Source organism: Vanessa tameamea, chromosome 2 (assembly GCF_037043105.1).
Source record: "Vanessa tameamea isolate UH-Manoa-2023 chromosome 2, ilVanTame1 primary haplotype, whole genome shotgun sequence".
Lineage (NCBI taxonomy): Eukaryota > Metazoa > Arthropoda > Insecta > Lepidoptera > Nymphalidae > Vanessa > Vanessa tameamea.
The window spans coordinates 1,082,882-1,103,088 of NC_087310.1; the positions used below are offsets into that span (position 1 = coordinate 1,082,882).

The 20,207-nt window shown below is 34.8% G+C and overlaps 3 protein-coding genes across 6 annotated transcripts in view; all 3 read right to left on the reverse strand.

The window, feature by feature from the left end:
* The window catches only part of Obsc (Obscurin), a 415,125-nt gene extending 403,448 nt beyond the window's left edge, over window positions 1-11,677 (reverse strand). Inside the window, exons 1-2 of one of the 4 annotated variants that reach the window (XM_064215690.1) lie at window positions 11,594-11,677; window positions 7,080-7,180 (exon numbers count right to left, since the gene is read on the reverse strand). In XM_064215690.1, the coding sequence (XP_064071760.1) occupies window positions 7,080-7,085 (6 nt within the window). In that variant the 5' untranslated portion in view covers window positions 7,086-7,180; window positions 11,594-11,677. Of the gene's footprint in view, window positions 1-7,079; window positions 7,181-8,317; window positions 8,500-11,593 lie in introns of those variants that run through there. The other 3 variants (XM_064215693.1, XM_064215684.1, XM_064215687.1) reach the window with 3 other exon arrangements.
* A 2,912-nt stretch (window positions 11,678-14,589) lies between these two features.
* On the reverse strand, window positions 14,590-16,718 carry LOC113398181 (uncharacterized). Its single transcript, XM_026636788.2, has 5 exons — window positions 16,505-16,718; window positions 16,155-16,322; window positions 15,621-15,722; window positions 15,318-15,372; window positions 14,590-15,040 (listed from the first exon to the last, which is right to left on the reverse strand). The coding sequence occupies exons 1-5, from the start codon at window positions 16,572-16,574 to the stop codon at window positions 14,887-14,889; spliced, it is 549 nt and encodes a 182-aa protein (XP_026492573.2). The 5' UTR covers window positions 16,575-16,718; the 3' UTR covers window positions 14,590-14,886.
* LOC135193454 (uncharacterized) lies at window positions 16,661-20,095 on the reverse strand. Its single transcript, XM_064215994.1, has 6 exons — window positions 19,991-20,095; window positions 19,467-19,583; window positions 18,330-18,419; window positions 17,567-17,709; window positions 16,743-17,307; window positions 16,661-16,696 (listed from the first exon to the last, which is right to left on the reverse strand). Exons 1-6 carry the CDS (start codon window positions 20,093-20,095, stop codon window positions 16,661-16,663), a joined length of 1,056 nt encoding a protein of 351 aa, XP_064072064.1.
* Between the last annotated feature and the right edge of the window lie 112 nt (window positions 20,096-20,207).

Here is a 20,207-nt window from a genome sequence, read left to right on the forward strand (position 1 = left end):
TTTTAAATATATTGGTCATAAAATCAAGTAAAAAATATCTCAAAATTTTACCTGCCCGTCTCTCTGCCTCGTCTCGAGTCTCACCGTGAATCCTATCGTGGATCTCTCGGAAAATTAACCTGTTTTCAAAACTTACTAAATACTAAACTGCAATATTTTGTTTTGTTATGTTCTGTTTAAATAGTGAGTTATAGTATAATTAGCACCAAGGATATCTTATATTCCGTGGCATAAACGCATTGATGGATGGCTTAGACAGCGTGATCAGCGCCAATTCTGCTAAAAAAATGTCAATTTATCGCTATCGAATCAAAAAATAATAAAATGATCGTTGTAGTTCAGCCATTTTCCTATTCCACTAAAACAACGATCCAGTTAGTGTTAAGTTGAAGTTGGATCTGAATATAATCGGGATTGTATCGTATCGTATATAAATAACATGTTTTTAAATGTCCATCAGATAATCGTGAGATTAAACTGAGGTTTATTTTTGTAAGCAATATTCAAAGTTGGATCTGAATATAATCGGGAACGTGTTATAACTGGTAGACTTGGCTCCCAATGCATAAACGGACTACGAAGTGTCGGCCTGTGACCCATGGTGACTTACAATCTTGATCCATCTTGATTTTGATGATGAAAAATTCCGTTGATACGGTTTTTCAATGACCTTAGTTTTATATTGAAATGAAAAATAACTTCATTATTATAATGAAATATTTTCAAACGTACAAATTAAAAATAAAATCAGTTTGAACAACTAATTACAGACACGTCCGTCAAACTAGACTAGACGTCGGGAGATTGTCAAAAATACCACTTGCTCAAATAATGTACACGCAAATTACCCTAAGTACATCGAGATAGCTGCGCATTTAGCTTGCACGGGGCGAACGGCACGCAGGAATAAGCATGGCGAAAATAGATCACAGTGGGAGAAAAATCAGGAGCATTTAAGAAAATTTCGTTCGTAAGAATATGTTTTTTGTATTGGTATAAAATTAAAATATACTTTATTTAAGTAGTAAGTAATTGAAGCGTTATGTTACAGGATTATATTCAATGTAAAGGTATCGGTTCAGAATGAGAGGAACCAGCAAGAAACTCAATAGTACCTCTTCTATAACAAAGGTAAGCGGACGGCAAACGTATCTGATTATGGTCACCACTGGCCAGCTGCAGTTTCCTACCCTGAGGTGCGCAAAGCCTTACCGTCAATAGATAACAGAGGATATGTTGATAAGAGAGTGTCACGCCGTTTGTTACGAGTCAGTTTTTTTTGCTCTTTCTGGAAAAACGCGTTACGCGTTTCCCCCACGTAAAAGTGGAGGGGGTATGTGGGACTCGCCGGTGCCCAGGACCCCGAGTGTGCCCCGATACACCGAAATACCCACTAAAAACCAGAGCCGTAGCCTCTCCGTTTCTTCGGCGGGCGCCACAGGATCGCTTTCGCATGCTACCGTGACGCCCAAGAGTCTGTCTTTCCTCAAGGCGGGCCAAGAGAGGTTTCACATCAAAAAGCAATTCCCGCTAAGATTTATTATAGATACCCAATAAAATGGTGCCGTGCAGCGCTGTTTCCGTGAAGATAAAGGCGCCCATAAAGATTCTATATTTGATTTGTAATAAAGTAATTCCTTTGATGTCAATGCACTGCAGTTTGCAAGCTATGTGGCGTATGTTGCTATGTCCCCTGTATCTATAAATAGACAGGCTCTTAATCTTATTTTAACTAAAATACATCGAACGCTTGGCGAAAATATTATTAACTAGTTAACACTTGCGGCTTCGGCCTCGTTTAGGGGACGGGGTTGCGTTCGTAGGTATTAGATATAAAAAAGGTTTTTTATATCTAATACCTTTGTTGTCCTTTGGGGCTTTCATTAAATTCATTTCAGTGATATAGCCTTGAAAGTGTTACAGAAAGAGTTACATTGAATTTATAATATTAGTAAGATCTTAACAACAATACCATACAAATTTTGCACGAGCTTATTATTTTGAAAATGGAATAACTGTGACTACTCCCAATGATTAATCATTAGTTTCCAAAAACCTTTTCAATACTATTGTGTTCGTACAGAGACTAAGGCGTCATCTGTTTTTTAAACTTGTATTTAAAACATCTCTTATAAACTTCTTTAGTAGCGCCATCTGTTGAAACTAGTTAAAACTATAATGAAACTCACAAAGCATTGCAAGTTTACTGATGTCGTTCTCTGTATTTAAAAAGTAAAATTTACACTAGATGGCGCTGTTAACAAAACGCATAAGATGGTAATTATAGTCAAATATATTACTTTAAATATAGTTTTTGATTTGGCAATTGTTGACATTTGAAGATTATACATGCAATGATATAAGTAACGAAATATTTGTGGAGTGTTGACGGAGTGATCGACGTTAATAGATTATTATGGATGTATCAGTATTATATTTGTGTCGCTGATATTATGCCCTCACTGTGCCACACATACAATGTTGTATGAAATTTAAAAACTATTAAAACCAAGCTTTCATTTAATCTTTTTTTTTTATGGCATTGTTTGGCGGACGAGCATATGGGCCACCTGATGGTGAGTGGTCACCACCGCCCATAGACAAAGGCGCTGTAAGAAATATTAACCATTCCTTACATCACCTATGCGCCACAAACATTGGGAACTAAGATGTTATGTCCCTTGTGCCTGTGATTACACTGGCTCACTCACCCTTCTAACCGGAACACAACAATACAGAGTACTGTTATTGGGCGGTAGAATATCTGATGAGTGGGTGGTACCTACCCAGACGGGCTTGCACAAAGCCCTACCACCAAGTTTATTATTTAAAATAAATCAAAACTGACGTCGAATATTGAAATAAATTCAATTATTTTTATTTACTAAAAAAAAAATATACATAAACATTTTAGTGTGTACACAAAAGTACCTATTTATAGTACAAAATATATTTATTAGTGAGTTGGCGAGCAAAATTTCTAAATGATTCACTCATGTGTTAGACCTTGTTTATTGTGATAATTGCAACATCAAAGCATTAAAACTCTTAGAAAGATCTTAAAAAACTAATATTCAAACAAAAGTTTTTGCTATTATTTAACTACTCCTAGTCAGAATTAAGGGTCGTTCCATGGTATTGAACTCCTTAAAATATTTGGTATAACATGAAACATTGGCGGGTAATTTATTTATATCAGTACCTAGGGCATTAAAGAAGTCACTCTTATGAAATTTAAAAATAAGTTTTTTAGTAAATAAAATAAAAAGTAACTTATCCAGACTCATTACAGGGTAAATATTTATATCAGGAGATAGTTTATATGCTAACTTACTTAGTAAAGCTCTACAAAGCAAGAGCGAAAACACCAAAATGATCGCCAGCTTCCTAACCCTAGAGATGAAAAATCTCTTCGTAATTTTGTCAATTTCCTGTTTTATAAAGGAAAATATATAGGGGCCCTAATGTTGAAAACAAATAAATGAGGTACTGCATTTAAACATTCAAGAAAATAATAACTTGACTATAATATGAATTTACTACAATTTGTAACCTCGGATTATAAAAGAAAAGGTAAGTAGCTTCGAAGCAACGAAAGCAAATACAAATCAAAAACGAATACAAAACTCCCGGAAGTGTGAAGTAGCGTCTTTATTATCGTATCGTATTTTTGTTAATACGTCTTCCCGTTTAAACTGCCGAACTGATATAGATGAAATTTGGTATGGAGATAGTTTGTGTCCCAAGTAGGTACATAGACTTTTTTTTTAAATAACCCCTCGACGGCTTTAGGTGTTGACTCGAGGGTTGGTGTGCAATAGGTAAAATTTTATAAATTTCCTGCGGATAAAGCCGCAGGTTCAGCTAGGATTGTTTCACTTGATTATTCCATGCACTCCACACATCTGTCTTTTGTTTTACAATCTGAATCTATAACAATGTTTTAATATCCCTTAGCCACATGAAACAATGTTAAGCAACATCGCCCACCTCAAACTATCGCATAAAAACAAACAGTAAAAATTTTTTTAAGATATCTGCTTCAATAAAATATCACAATTGCTAAACATTTTCTTTTCTATATAATAAAAAAAAATTAAAAACTTTTGAAATATAATCAATATTCTTTGGAGCTGTCAAACTTAGCGCAATTTTTTTGACCTAATCTATACTTATAAAAAAAAATTGGAGTGTCTGTTTGTAATATTAAAATACCCGCTTTTTACTAAATGCATATATATATGTATATGTATCACTTATAGCAAAATAACATATTTTCAATTTTTATCTGTTTGTCTGTCTGTTTGTTCCGGCTGGACCGATTTTGACGGGACTTTCACGGGCAGATAGCTGATGTAATAGGGAGTAACTTAGGCTAAAACAATAACTTTTTTGAAGCTCACGCAGTCGCGGGCACATCTAGTTTAATATATAAGTAAGTATTTTTAAGCTAAGTAGATTTCGTAGCGATTTACTTTTCACACAATAGACAATTAGGCGTTATAATAATAAAAATAAAATACTTTCAGCAATACATAAATCATTGCAGCAGTAAATGACAAACTGATAATATACATATATTATAGTTGATAATTATGTCCTTAGAGTAATATATACTCTGTGTATTTCGGTTTCAATAATTTACATAATGTAATCATTTATTTATTCTATTTATTGTTATTTATCTTTGATTTTCATTTATGTAAGATTTTATGTCACTATTATATCACGGTGCGGTTGCTCTTGTCTTACCCAATTGAATTAAGATTGATCAAGTGCGAGACTATACCTCGGGAATACTTTTGCTGGCCGAGACGGCTGATGATTGTGGGATCAAACCCAGGTCAGTACCACTGAATTTTCATATGCTTAATTTCTATTTATAATTAATCACGTGCCCGGCTGTGAAGGAATGGATGGAAGGCGCGCGGAAACCTGCATGTTAGTAATTTCAATGAAATTTTGCCACATGCACCAGCCCACTTTGGAGCTTATTCCATCAAAGGGTGGTGGAATAAGCTGCAAACCTCCTCCACAAACGGAAAGATATCCTTAACCCAGCAATGGAACGTGTATGTGCTGTTACTTTTTCTGGTAGGTATCTTAAAACCATTAAGGCGGCTGAAGGCATTAACACGCAGGTAGGTGAAACTAACAGTCTACTCCTTTTTGAAGAGAAAGTTTGAGAACTAAGATATAATGTCCCTTGTGCCTGTAAATTCACTGGCTCACGCACCCTTAAAACCGGAACAAAACAATACTAATAGTCCAGTGCATAAAGACAAAATAAAGACCGAACTTCGGAAAAAAATGGGGAAAGCTGGAGTTTTGGATGAATTTTGTGGTTCTAAACAAAATCCCAAAAGTCGCCATTGATCCATGTGCCGCTAAGAGAGTTATCATGGTCAAAGGTCGCGACAAACAGTTTTTCGCGATTATTTCGTAAACGGTCATAATTATGAAAATATTGTAGTTATTAAACTTGAAGCTCATAAAATTTCCAATAAAAATAGATTATATCATATTTTCTCGGGAAACTAAACGTTTTCGAGAAAATTTGATTTCAAACGTAATATTTATGTTTCTCTAAACGTGCACTCCTTTTCACATCACCTTTCCGGTAGAGTACAATAATATACATGTTTTTTTAAAGTGGTGTCCCCAGTGGACATAATCTACGACTATTTGTGATTAACATTCTTAGTTTGGTAATATAAATAATAAATAAATTGATTATGTCTATTTATTTATTATTATAATGAAATATACTTATATTATAATGAAAAAAGTAAAGTAATTAAAAAAATATGAACAAATTATTTGTTTTATTTATTTGTAATTATGGTTCGTTTGTTTACTACTCTTTCCCACCATTTTAATTTTAGAGTATTTCAGTAAAGTACAGTTAAATTTTTATATATCCTGCCTAGAAATCAGCAAATACTAAGTTCACGCTTTATATCCTTAACAAAATCTTTTATTGACTAATATGCCTTACTTATCAATGTTTTTTTGACATGAGCTTTAAATTTTTTAAAGGCCAAGTTAAAAAAAATCATGAGGTATCTTAATATTTAACTTAAATTTATGTCTTAGTACCACTACGTCCACAAGTTTAGCTCTAATGCGGGTTGCACGTGTTTTACGTCATCTGATTTACTCGCGATCTCCGAGCTGTCTAATACGAGTTAAATATGGTTTGTTTGTGCATCAAAATAGCACTATAAACAGTAGTCGGTAATACAAATGATCAAGATGAGCCGAAATTCCGTCCCATCGAGATGTGAATGTGAAATAACGAGTCTCTGTTTTCACCTAACTTTGGCCACTATCTTCAGCGTGGTCCTTGAGATACTGTGGCCAGAAATCAGCCAAGACTTAAATATTATATTTAGTTGAAAATTGGTTAATGCTTCCGCGACGTAGGGGTTTTTCATTCATTAAACATGCGTTGCTAGTTCTTTATCATAAGGAGTCCCTCGAAGGCCCATTAAAGAAATAGACTATAAGTTCGTCTTTTATTGTATGTTTCGTCTTTTACTATATTGTTGTATTCATTATTTTTGCTATGCGATATACTTTCTTTGTATTCAGATATGAAAATAATAATTGTCCTTTTTTTTTTGCTTTGCGTTAAAATTTTGCAGCATCTACATCTGCTTTTTCTCCGAATGCTGCAGATATTTTGCTTATCTTAAGATTGGGAAAGTTGGAATCGGACTGCGAATATATATATATATATAATTTCCTCGTAAACCACTACTAAAGGAAGATAAGATACAAAAGAGCTCCGCTTTATTGTATTTTTTAATTAGGTCTGTGATTGGATCTCTAACTATCAACATCTTTCGTTCAGTAGATTTTTTAAAAATAATTAATCTCTAATCAATTGTTTTCATACGTCTCCTAAAAATCTAAATGGCAGTTTAATCGAAATTAATTGAAATTTATCTAAACTAATATTAAGGTACGTTTTGAGGTTTGACTGATCTCTATAAAAAACATTTCTGCGATACGTTTTACTGGAATACTTTTATGACATGCGTTTATGTTCAATTTGTGATTTTAAGTGAACTTACTTCCATGTTGCTCTTTAGAGTTGCCGCCCTGGCTCGCTGCTCGCTGAGTCTCCTCGAGCGCAGCGCCGGCACCGCCACTCGGCTCACCCACTCGCCGAATTCTATAACACCGCACTGGTCACTACACTCGCCGGTAACACTACGCACCGATGATATTCGATGAGCTAAAGGAGGCGCAGCTAAGAATCAATAATTTACTTTCTAGTACAACAATATTACGCTAGCCTGTACACAATTTATGTCCGGTTACTGTATTCAAAAAACTTTCGTTTTGCTAACATCCGTAGGTTTGGTACTGCTAGTCTACGAGATGTAATTCAAAAGTATCCCGATAAAAAACGCTTCGTAAGTTTTGATGTCGTATATCCCAAATTACGTAAAAACTTTTAGGAACGACTATCTGCTTGTAACTCATTCGCGATCGGTTACTGACGTATAATAACGATATGTCAAATACAGAAACCGGACATACAGGATAGGAAACTATTTAGGAACAAATGGCTGTAAAACATATTAACAAGAGCGAAAATATTCTTAGCTACGCCTTACGGGTGGAGATCTAAGCAGTGTTGAAGATGCGTATGTTAGAGATATTATTTCAACAGAGGAAAGGATAGATGTTTTTGCTAAATTAGACGCTATTTGTGCTATTAGTGCCGTACATGATATTTAGTATACGATCAGTCTACATATAAGGGAATTTATGCTAATGGACTTGGGAGTGCATGTTAGAGAAGTAATATGTGTATATACGGAAGGGAGAGGGGAGTTGTTCAGAGTCTTGTGTGTAAATAATATAAAGCTATGTTTTTAAAACTACTTAAGCATTAGGAGCGCTACATAATAATATATATAATAATAATAATAATTAGTATTCATATAAAGGTGTTTCTACAATTTTACTTCCGTTGTATAGTGAAGTAAATATATTTTTAGTGTTTTCAAAATCTACTGAAGTATACGATTTAGTATCAGGAGTTTTTGTTACGCCAAATTCCACACTGCCAGTTTTTATATATATGAGAAGTAATTTGATTTAACAGATTCGTAAATAAATAAAATAAACAAAATACATGAAATGAACAAAACACACTAGTTCATTTAAATTGGAAATATCATCAAAGTAAAATTGTACTTTCTCGTCAGAAATAAAAATATACGAATATTTTTAAGCATTACTTTTTTTTTACAATTGCAACATTTGTCAAATTTATAGTGTATAAATTTAGCGCACTGACCTATCGCTTCTTTGCTCATGATGTCACGTGTATTGTGTTGGGTGTCCATGGTGTGTGTTGTGTGTGTGTTTGTATGTGTTAGTGAGTGTTTAATTATAATTAGTTGTGTTTTATCGTTCATTCGATCAATTTTAAATTCACTTTTATATCACCGACTTGAATTTTCACATCACAGATAACTTACGGATTATGAATTGTTATTTTATGAATCCTTATTATAATTGTTATTGTTTAAAAATATTTAATACAAAATATATTTTCTAAATTATTCTCGCTAGTAAATACCTAAAAAAAATCGTGTATTACAAGTTTTTATTTTCTCTCAACAATTTATACTTTTAGGTTCTATTTAATTATGCATAAAACATAATAAAACTCGTATCAAGAACGGAATGCATTCGCTGTGTCAACTTTGCCAAAGACACATCCGACACCTGCACGTAAATAATTCCTCTACGAATTATTTAATGGTTTGGTATGGATTGCTTTTACAATAGGAATTTAAATCAACCAATTGCCAACTAAATCATGCCAAATAAATTGTAGCTATACTTAAAATTACTATTTAAATCAACATATTATTATTGAAACAAATCGAATTAATATAATTTAAGCAAGAATAAATGATTCCTAATTTCATTCAATACGGAAGCGAGGGTAACTTTTTTGTAAGAATAATACATCTTTCTCTCTGCGCATCTGCCAGTCAATGGTAGTTAGTCAAGGTAACCAATTCCAGATGGTTGTTCCACTAACTATTCAAGTACTTAACAATAATATTTTGTAATATATTGTATAATAATATATGATGTTCCTTCCCTTGTGCCTGTACTTACACTGGCCCACTGGTTACCGGAACAGGATATACAATATGAATATAATAACATAATACAATACGGACTTGCACTAACTCCTACCACTAAGTGCATTCCTGCATATTACTCTTCGCGAGTGATTGAGCCTGCTAGGCTCTTGGAAGATTACAACTTGCAATAGCACTCGTAGAATTAGACTGATTTTATGAAAAAACAAATCACAAGTCAGTAGGATTGTAAGGTTATTGTAAGTTCATATAAAAATAAAAAAAATATATTTAAAAATCGACGCGAAAATTGCGCTTGAAAGAATCTGTCAATAAAAGAAAGGACGTCCGACGCTCTGTAAAGTATTTCGTTCAATGACATCCGAAATCTGTTTACATAAATAGGAATGCGATGTTATTGACGTTGACATTCGCGAGAACTATAAATCTTAACGTTAAGTGAGCTCGGCCACACAAACCGCTCGTTTTCTTAAAGATTTACATAATAATTGGGTAGATCGTCAAATCTTAATATTCTGTAACTGTTACTTTCGTCATGCGGAATAATGGTCATGAACTAAAATAATATCAAGGTCACTATTTGGATCAGGATCGGCTCTGGAATATTTGGCACATTTGACATCCTGTTATAATCACACTTTAAATTATAAACAAAATTTGAAATATCGACTTTCTGTCTCCGAAATATCAGTATCCGGAGTATTACAAAGTTTTTTTTAGAATATTATATTTCTACATATAACAGATATGTGAAATCGTTAATAATTGATATTTTAATGAAATAAAAAGCTTTCAAATATTCCAAATAGACCATAAGTAAGAAACGGAACAAATATATTTTATTACTTCTGTGATGAGATTTTGTAATGCAAACTCATCGAAATAGGTAAAGAATATATATAACGGATAAAGAAAAGAATATTATGTACTATCGTACGTAAGTACAGACGATTTGGTTGCATGGAAAGTTACTAATATCTATAATTATTGATGGCAGAGTGATAAAGGAAGCATCTTAATGGCTTCTATTAATTAGTTGAGTGAATCACAAACCGATATAATGTTGGAGACGAGAAATCGAATAGAACAAACTATACTATTGATAAAATTAGAGCGGACACTGTTGATAATGATGTTGTAATTCAGGGCATTTTAGATTTAATAGATCTTAATCTTGCACAAATGTAAATATATTTTGGATTAATTTTCATTCTCAAGAGGTTGAATGGAATTCAAAAATAGATGTGTGGGCAATATCCGTTTTACGACCAGTATTACGCGTGGCTCCTGTTATAGTTCGTGTAATAGCGGAATGAAATTAAGGTTTATGCCCCCTAGATTGAAACAACGTTTTTCATTTCAACTTCCAATCAATTAAAAAGTCCGAGCTCTGAATCACTGTTGCCATAAAAAAAAACAACATTTGTAACTGACACTAAAATAACAAATGAAATATTTTTTCCGTATCCAAATGTCAGTGCTCGATGGCGAAGATACGTTTGAAATGCGTAACACTCCACTCTTATACGTCACGCTTATCACAAGAGCAATAAAGTTCATAATCCTTTGAAGAAAATGTACGAAAGTTTCAAGGGATCGAAAATTACAAGCTATGTATTTAGCATTTATCACCTTAACGATAAGACAATTAGGTTGTTAATCGATTGATAGGTTGAGGAAGAAAGTTTAAAACATTTCAGAGCGGATAGACTGGGCTAAATGCGTCCGCGTCTTTGGCACGTCACTGGGGCAAGGACGCCTAGCGCCGATGCACGCAGATTGATTGATCGATTAATCTTAGCTAAGTCCAGACTTCTTTATCTTTGTGCTTGACATTTGGATCATCAAGCAGCCGTTAATTTTTTTGTTATTCTGTTTGCTTTTAAAAATGTTATATATTTATATTTAATCTATAAGGCCCAGATAAATTAACGCACAAAATATGGTAATAAAACTAATCTCTTGAATTTTATGTGTCACAAACTTTGGTACGTGAATACTTTTGACCGAACACTTGTAAACAAATTCGTTTTTATAAAATACTTGTTGATCACAACAAATTAAATTTACAATTGACTCGTACAAATATTTTCTCTTATTATAAACATTACATTATTGATTTTATTATGTGGGTAGTCATAGTCAATTATTATAATTATACACTTTTATTTTGTAATTTAGCTTTTTTTATAATTATTTTATTCACTTCGATTTTTATTGGTTTATTAAACTTCGTCAACATCTATTTCTTCGTCTAAATCTGTTTGGTTATCATTTTGAGTTGTAAAATGTTGAGTTAGTAAACAAAAATTTAGTTATAAATTTATTTGGTGTTGCGATATTATTCCGAATTTTGTTTGGAACGTAAACGTCACTCGCGGTGAGTGTAAACAATGTTCACGTGTAGGGGTGGGTTAAGGTGACGGGGTTCGGGGTAACGAAACTTGTATTACGAAACGGTTCCGAGTCGTTCGTGAGGTTCGGTCGCGTTAGCGCGTCCGTCGCACGCCGTCACACCACTATGACTGACTCTGACACTGCATTAATGGCTACGATGGATTTCATAGCGTTCTTGAATGTGTTTCAGATATTTTAGCAGCCCTATTTTGATTTTTTATAGTATTTTTCCTAATGATTATTTTAGTTCGGTCGGTAGTCATTAATTAACTCATCATCATCATCGGACATTCATTATAATCTACCAGAATAAGGGCCTCTTCAATGGTCAAGGTCGCTAAAACTCCCAGTTTTGGGCATTCCACATCATGTCAGAACAATAATTGATCTCTCTGGCTGGTCTGATCGTGTGTTTGCCGATACGTGCTCTTAACTCTAAGAATCGTCGGCCCCAAGGGTCATCGGTTCTTCGACTTATGTGACTAGCCCACTGCAAAGTCTGCTAATTTCAGAAGCTACACCGATTTTTTGTCAAATGGGCCACCGATATATTAATTCCTTCCATCGCAAATGATATGCCAACTCACTGGCTCACTCACCTTTTTAACTGGAACACAATAATATTAAGTATTGCTGTTTGGCGGTAGAATTTGTTATGATCAGGTGGTACCTACCAGGGGCTTGCACAAAAGCCCTTCCATCAAGTGTAGCTCGCTGAACGACCTTGAATTTATGGACTAGTCAAGAAGTTGTCCACGTTACAATTACTGATTTATATTAAGGCTCAAGTTATTTTTCAAAACCCTGATCGGAGGAATCAAACTGGAAACAGCTGGTACATCGCGGCAAGACAGGGATCCCGCAAATCCTGCCCAACCTCGGAGATAGATGTATAAATGATTTTTTAAACAGTAAAAATTGTGTTTTCACTCCTAAGAGACTTAGAGGAATTTTACCTTGAAAAATAATTTAATAACCATACTTAATTTAATCGTCGAAAAGCGGAGCTCTCGAGTTTCTTGGCCGGTTGGTTGCGGATTTATATTCTAACGTGGAGGTAAATTTAAATTTTATAAGATGAGTTTCTGTAACACCTTACTTAAATATAAATAAAGTAAATTATTGTTATTTTTATTAAACGGAATGGACTGGATGACTGTACAAACTTTATTCCGAGTGGATCAAAATTTGGTACATAATTTTTAAATTAAAATAGAATGATCTATTTTAGGCGCGCAGTTACTTTGGTTTATAATGTCTCAAAATAAATTCACCAATCGATCACTCGAAAATAGTTGTATGATCTTTGCCAAAAGTTAAGTGTGTCGAGACAATAAATACTTTACATTTTAATCACGTACGATATGTGACAATGATTTTAATTAAATTAGTATCTTCAATGTAAAACGTAACATATTAATTTGATTTCTCATATTAAACTCGAGTTAAGCATAAATGTTAGTTAATTTATTTAAAAAAAAAGTTTAATAATAAAATTTTGAAATCCATAAAAAAATGCTATTCTCTATTTACCAAGTAATGCTGATTATGCAATTAAAAATCTAGGTGTTGGTGACCACCGCATATAGAATGAAATTTAGTTTAACGCACATCAGAATAGTTTGTACGAAATAGAGATTTGTTTAGAATGACTATAAAACAGTACAAATGTCATTCAGTATGGACTGTTGCCCTTTAAAACGTATTAAGTTTCTTTAGCAATTTGATACATTAGCAATCTTTTATTTTATTTAGATCCGTGACTTAATCATGTAGGTAGTAAATAAAACAAAATCGAAAATGTTTTTTATTTATTTAATTTAAAAAAAAATTAACACAGGTACCATAGATAATATAGAAGAACTATAAATACATACAAAAAATATTACTAATATTTAAATATAATACTTAAAGAAATAATCGGCTTACACTTAAAACTGGAAAACTTAACACAACCATTTATTTTCTTTAAAGATTGATCCGTAAAATCCCTTATTTTAGCGAAACGTAACCTCATAAAATAGGATAATTATGCTATTATAACATTTAAAAGAAACACGTAAGGGCTAAAGGCATTTTTTGCTTCACACAATCACTCAGTGGAACCAACAAATTTTCCTAACCGATATGACAAGAGAACTTTCAAGAAAAGAGCCTCTTCGTTCCGTAAAGCCCGGAACGCAACTAGAAGCTCAATTTTGTCCACGTCCATGGGCGGTGGTTAGTAACTTTCCGTCACGTGAGCCTCCTGTGCATGGGCAATGGCCATGGAAAAATAAATGCTACGTTATCATGTGCATTTCGGCGAATGTTTATATGCACGACGTATACATATAATGTCTTTTTTTATTAAATTTTTGTAGCAAATCAATATTTACGAAATAGTTTAGTACACGTGCTTCTACAATATTGACCAACGTTTTGATATTTACCTACATATATATACTCATTTGAACAGTCAAACGTTACCAAAAATAGCACCATTGTAATCAAAATAAGGCTTACTTAATATTTATCTTAAATTTAATTTAAAGTGAAGGCTTAATTCTACGATCTCATGGCCTAATAAGAGACTCTACTTGTGTTTCACCGTGGAATTGGTAAGGAAGACTGACATCTCTCTCACATAAACTTAATATTAACGACCTCCGTCGTCGAGTAGTGTGTACACCGGTTTTCATGGGTACGCAACTCCGAGGTTCCGGGTTCGAATCCCAGCCGAGTCGATGTAGGAAAAGTTCATGGGTTTTCTATGTTGTCTCGGGGCTGGGTGTTTGTGGTACCTTCGTTATTTCTGATTCTCCATAACACAAGTGCTTTAGCTTCTTACATTGGGATCAGAGTAATGTATGTGATGTTGTCCAATATTTATTATTATTAAGTATCAGTAGCTTAAGATGAGGTATCTTATAATATAACCGTATTTTAATCGAATATAGAATATACATAGATAAACTAATCTTTGATTTAATATTTCATGCGATTTGCCCCAACTGTTTGTAGTGTAATCAGCAATGCCGATCAAGCGGCTCGGCTATGTTATACTGCAGTGGTTGATTCATATATCTTTTATAAAACAACATTATTGCACTGAGCATTGTATTCTTAGTTGAATTTGTCTTTAATTACACATTCAATTTGGGAGATTCAAACAAGTGTAGGGACCTCATTATAACAATTAAAAAAATAATATATAAAATAGACAGTAACGCTTACGTCAATCTAAAGTTACGAGAAATATATGGAATGTAAAACGGCGGTGTACCTTTCTATACCTATAAATAAAAACCTAAATCAACATCAAATAAATGTCTCATTAAATAATAGTGCTCTAACTTGTGACATGTTTTCAAATTAAAGGCAGGGTGTAGTTATAAGGGTACCGGGACGCAGGCGCGGGCACCGCGCGCGGGTGTGACCGCAGCATGCGTCTGCAGCGCCACACCTCCGCGCCCGCCGCGCGCAGGGCCTCGCGCAGGCCCTCCTGCATGGAAGATTCGCCGCTGGAAGTACACACGCTTCCAATTTACACCTTCGTGATAAAGTAAATCATTTACGTATATGGAAAAGATAGTAGGACCAAGTATAGACCCCTGCGGGAACTCCTTGTCATGTTGGAGCCCCACCTCTTGCCGTTAATATCAGACGAGCGCGTCTAATCTAATGCAGGTGACATAGTATTCTAGCAATATTTACAGAGAGTTAATCGAATTAGATTTAATTCTTAATCGTATATCCGGACCTTGTTTGAGATGTATTTAGATAAACACAAAAACTCACCCAATAACATCAATTTTCTTCTTCATATGAACTTCGTCGAACGACGACTTCGAAACTGTAAAATTAACTAACACATTAATATTATACAATTTAAGGGGAGGATTAGCCAGCAGGCGCAAAACCCTAGCTAGTCCTACCCCAGCTAGGACCCGTCACTTAAATGGACACCATCCCTTTAAACGTCATCCGATTACGGCTTATATATCGTGTACCATATCTATAATACTATGAGCTATTTAAGATAGAAATATTGCATGTGTTGTCGAAGCATCTCACGTGGGCTGTGTGTGTGTGCGTGTATACCTGGAAAAAGCTCCCCCTCGCTCAGTGACGTGTCAGATGATAGCCATTGACTCGTGCTGCCGCGCTGTTCACCAGGAGACATGTAGTCGAGAGGACTTTTATCTGGAACGTGTTGATTAATAAATAAATGATAATTTTAGTTGACTGCTCGTCGATCTAGTGGCTACTCATAAGGCCGCAGACCCCGAGGTCCTAGTTTATTCCAGTCGTGTCGGATTTGCCGTCACCTCGGATTAAGATTGAAGAAATAGAGAGTGCATATGTCCGGCGTAGATGGCTCGAAACTCTTAAGAAGGCACGTCGTCACAGAAATGTAACTCGATTGCTCTTATTTATGATAAATTCCGTAGAAGAAACCAGAGCCGTTAATCATTATAGATGACAAACAAATAAGGCATGTCGTCTATAACGGGTACGAATTTTAAGTATAAGATATTGGTAAGTTTAGATTTAATAACGAGTACTTGGTTACAATCGCGGTATATATTTTATAACTCCTCGAAATGTCCTCGATTTTCACTCGGAATTCCATACCATCGGTTTCATCAGGCAGGTCTGTGAGAGAAGATATTTCGCACTCGGTGCTGTCGGGAGACAGGGCTCGCATCACCTCAGCTGAACCTCGTCGGTAGGTTCGCTGCTGTGGACTGGAGGTTGCTAGGGGAGCCGGTTTTTTGAGTCCGAGTGAGTAAGTTCTTGACCCTAAAATGTAGGTGTGATGTTTTATTTTTTTCATTCAAACGTTAAAAAAGGACAATTTATAAGCAACCATCTATTTCTGAGGTGAAATATCATTCACTTTATATTTTATCATAGTAGGAAAAATATTGCCAATTAAACTAAGATTAATAACAGGAATTACAGAAATAATAAATAAAATTTACCAAGATGATCATCACTTGCGACTTTTTCAAATTTATCTTTAACCGGTTTAGTCTCAATAACATATGACATTCTTCTTTTAACGTGACTGGCATTCCTTTGTATGTCATTGTTTAAAACGGAGGTTTTATCAACGGATATAAGATTTGTGTCCGATTTTAGATTGTCTCTTGATTTCGGAGATTCGGCTTTAACTTTATGAACATAAGACTCATTATCACCTTCATTTGTCGAACTCACATTAGCAACGGTTTGATCTTTACTATTGTCTAGCAAAGCATTTTCTTGTGCAATATTTGCCGCGTTAGATTCGCTCATCGATGTTTGGACGACAGTTTTTTTTTTACTACAATCTGCCCCTTTTGATAATTGCTTATTAGATATCGTAGAGGTCTTAATAACGTGATCATTATTTTGTTTTATCTCCGAATTGCGAATATTAAGATCAGTCCGTCTATTATTAACGACTTCGTTGTAAACTTCATTGCCATTAGCGCCGATGTTAATGAATTTATTTCCATCACTTTTATCAATTTTATTTTCATATGAATCATCGTTTAGTAACGTTGCTGTTTCTTCATTATCAATAACGTTGCTATCCGGAGTCTTATTTTTAAATATTTCATTATGTTTCAGCTCAGTTATAACACTTCTAATGATTTGTTTTAACCGCGGTATTCTTGAAACATTGCCAGTTGAAGCTAGTATTTGATCCTTTGAATTATATTCATCTGTTTTTTTATGGCATTCTTGATTGGAATCATCATTTGTATCTTCGCCTCGATCTCGCGATACGGACAGCAGGCTACTTAATAAAACTTTTTGTTAAATATTATTTGGTCATTAATAGTGTAATTACTCATTTTTTATATAAAATTTATTTTATTCGGCTTTTATTCACGATCAAATATTCGTTTAATGCTTAAGTATAACGGAGGTAGACAAAACAGACTCTCGCGTGCGGGGCGTCAGCTCGTAGTTACGAATTATAAAAACCCGAATTGTTTGTATGAAATGGGTAACACATGGCGTATGTTTAAGGTGTACTTGTATGAAATACTTACGCGTCGATGTTTCCAATATCTCTGGTATGAGAAGCAAAGTCACCGTCGATTATTTCTGAACTCTCCCCATAATTTGATTTCTGTTGCAAGAAGTTATCGATGTTTAATGAGGGTTCCTGTTCAGAGGTTTCGTTGTGATTCTTCTGAAATAATGGTAAGTAGCTGTGATAGCTTGTTCGGAAACAATAAAAAGGCAAGAGACAAAATAAGTAAGAGTTGGAATTTTTTTAAAAAAGGTTAAAAAAGGTCGAAGGTTTTTAAAAATAAATAAGAATTTAAGTCTTCGAGAATCATATTTCATTTTATAATTCGCACTAATTGTTATTAATACGAATATTGTGAAACCTTGAATTAACTCTGGAATCGAAAATCAAGCGAGCGAAGCGATCAATGGCGTGCTTTAGACATCTGCTTAGGAAACGTGGGCCGACATATACTATAATATTGGTAGGCGGGCGGCAAACTGATGGGCCACCTGATGGTAAGTATTCACCACCGCCTATAAACATTGAGACCATAGGATATATAAACCATTCTTTCCACACGCCATCAATTGGCAGCTGAGAAGTTATATCCCTTGTGCCTAAAATTATACTCACTCACGTACCAAGACCGATCACATTGTCTCGACGAGAAGGTTTTCAAGACGATGGCATTTATGCATCGGAATCAAATGTTTTAGAACTCCACTAAAAAGTTTTTTGGAGCTGTTTCTTTGAGCGTACTGAATAGTGTAAATATAATTAATGTACACTATACTTACGAAGGAATGTTTCAAACTGACTAACTCCGCTTGGAGGCTGGCTATTTGGTCTAGGATGTCTCGGTCGTCATTTTGCCCAGTGACCAAACCCTGAAAGTCCGAAAAGTCTTAGTTACTAGTTGTCGCTCGCGGGTCCGCTCCCATTGATGAAGAAGCCTGTGTCCTTCCTTGCGGTTCAAAGATTGCTTCATCGCTTATTAGATTAGGTTCAGAGGTTTGGCCGTGAAAGAGTAACAGACAGACGAATAGTCAGACTTACTTTCGGATTTATAATATTAGTATAGATATACTGATAGTATCTGAGCAAGCCGTTTGAGCCACCATAGCTGCTTCGGTTTCACCAAGTGATATGGAATTTCCGGCCACCGAGAGATCCTGACGTCTATAAGTAGGGCATGACTGTTGCGCTGACTGAGTATTACACGACACAAATACAAAATGGACATAAACATCTATCAGAGAATGAAATATATATATAAACACATATATATTATATTTTGACGACCTCCGTGGTCGAGTAGTGTGTACACCGGTTTTCATGGGTACGCCGCTCCGAGGTCCCGGGTTCGATTCCCGGCCGAGTCGATTTAGAAAAAGTTCAGTAGTTTTCTATGTTGTCTCGGGTCTGGGTGTTTGTGGTACCGTCGTCACTTCTGATTTCCATAACACAAATGTTTTAGCTACTTACATTGGGATCAGAGTAATGTATGTGATGTTGTCCGATATATATATATTTATTTATAAATAAATAATTTTAAAATGACAAATGAACAATGGTGGTATTTTTATCGTCAAATTCAGTTGCATCGTCTCTTCGATGTTGGAAACGCATTCTCTGAGCGGGCGGACATTAGACGCGTTGCTTGGTATAATGATTAAGAATTTATATTTCTTAAGATCATTATTAATGAAAAAATATGTTGATATATATATTTTTAAATGGTTTATTTAGGGGGAGATCAAATGGGCCATCTGATGGAAAATGGTCATTAACAATTCCTGACGCACTCTTCAAACCGAAATACGAGGATTCTGAGTATTTCCGTTTGGCAGTAGGATACGCTGAGTGGGTGGTAACTAACCGGCTGGGCTTGCACAGAGCTCGACCACCGCGAATTTATAATATAAATGTATCACCTTATTGCTACTCCCTCGACTCTTGTCTTGGCTCATATCAGTGTAACCAGAATCATCGTTCGCCTTGTCTGGACTTCCTTTATTCACCGATAATGAAGAGCTGCTGTGTTTCAGGACCTTAGAAATCATTGTTCTTTATTGGTCATTTATTTAGAAGACTGAATTAATATTTATTTTTATTTTAAATATTATAAAGAGGTAAAATTTGTTTGTTAGTATGTAGGGCGTAATCTTCGCAACTAATGATCCGATTGTATTTTTTTTACTGGTGGAAAGCTACATTATCCCTAAGTGATATAAAGGTATAAATTATGTTTATATGATATCATCATTGATTGAAGGAAAACCATGCAAAGGAACATGCCTATGTCTGATAAAATTATTTCACACGTGTATCCAATCCTGGATCAAACATTGGAGCAGCGTGATGGGATAAGCTCCAAGGCGCCCCAAATAAAGATACTTTAACCTAACAGTTCGAAATTCACCAGCCGATATGTTTGGGACGTTTTCAATGTACTCACGATGGAACTTGTATATTGTTTCTCCAACGTCTTGGCGACATGTCTGGACAGCTCTGCCGCCTTCAGTCGCATCTCCAATTCGGAGACTTTGCCCTTTTCAATCATTAACCGAGCTTCTAGATAACCTAAAAAAATATTTATGTAATGAATGTGTGTGGTGGTTCATCCTGCTTGGCCTTATAGGGGTCAACCCGGGTACGGGCCTCGAGGCAAGCCT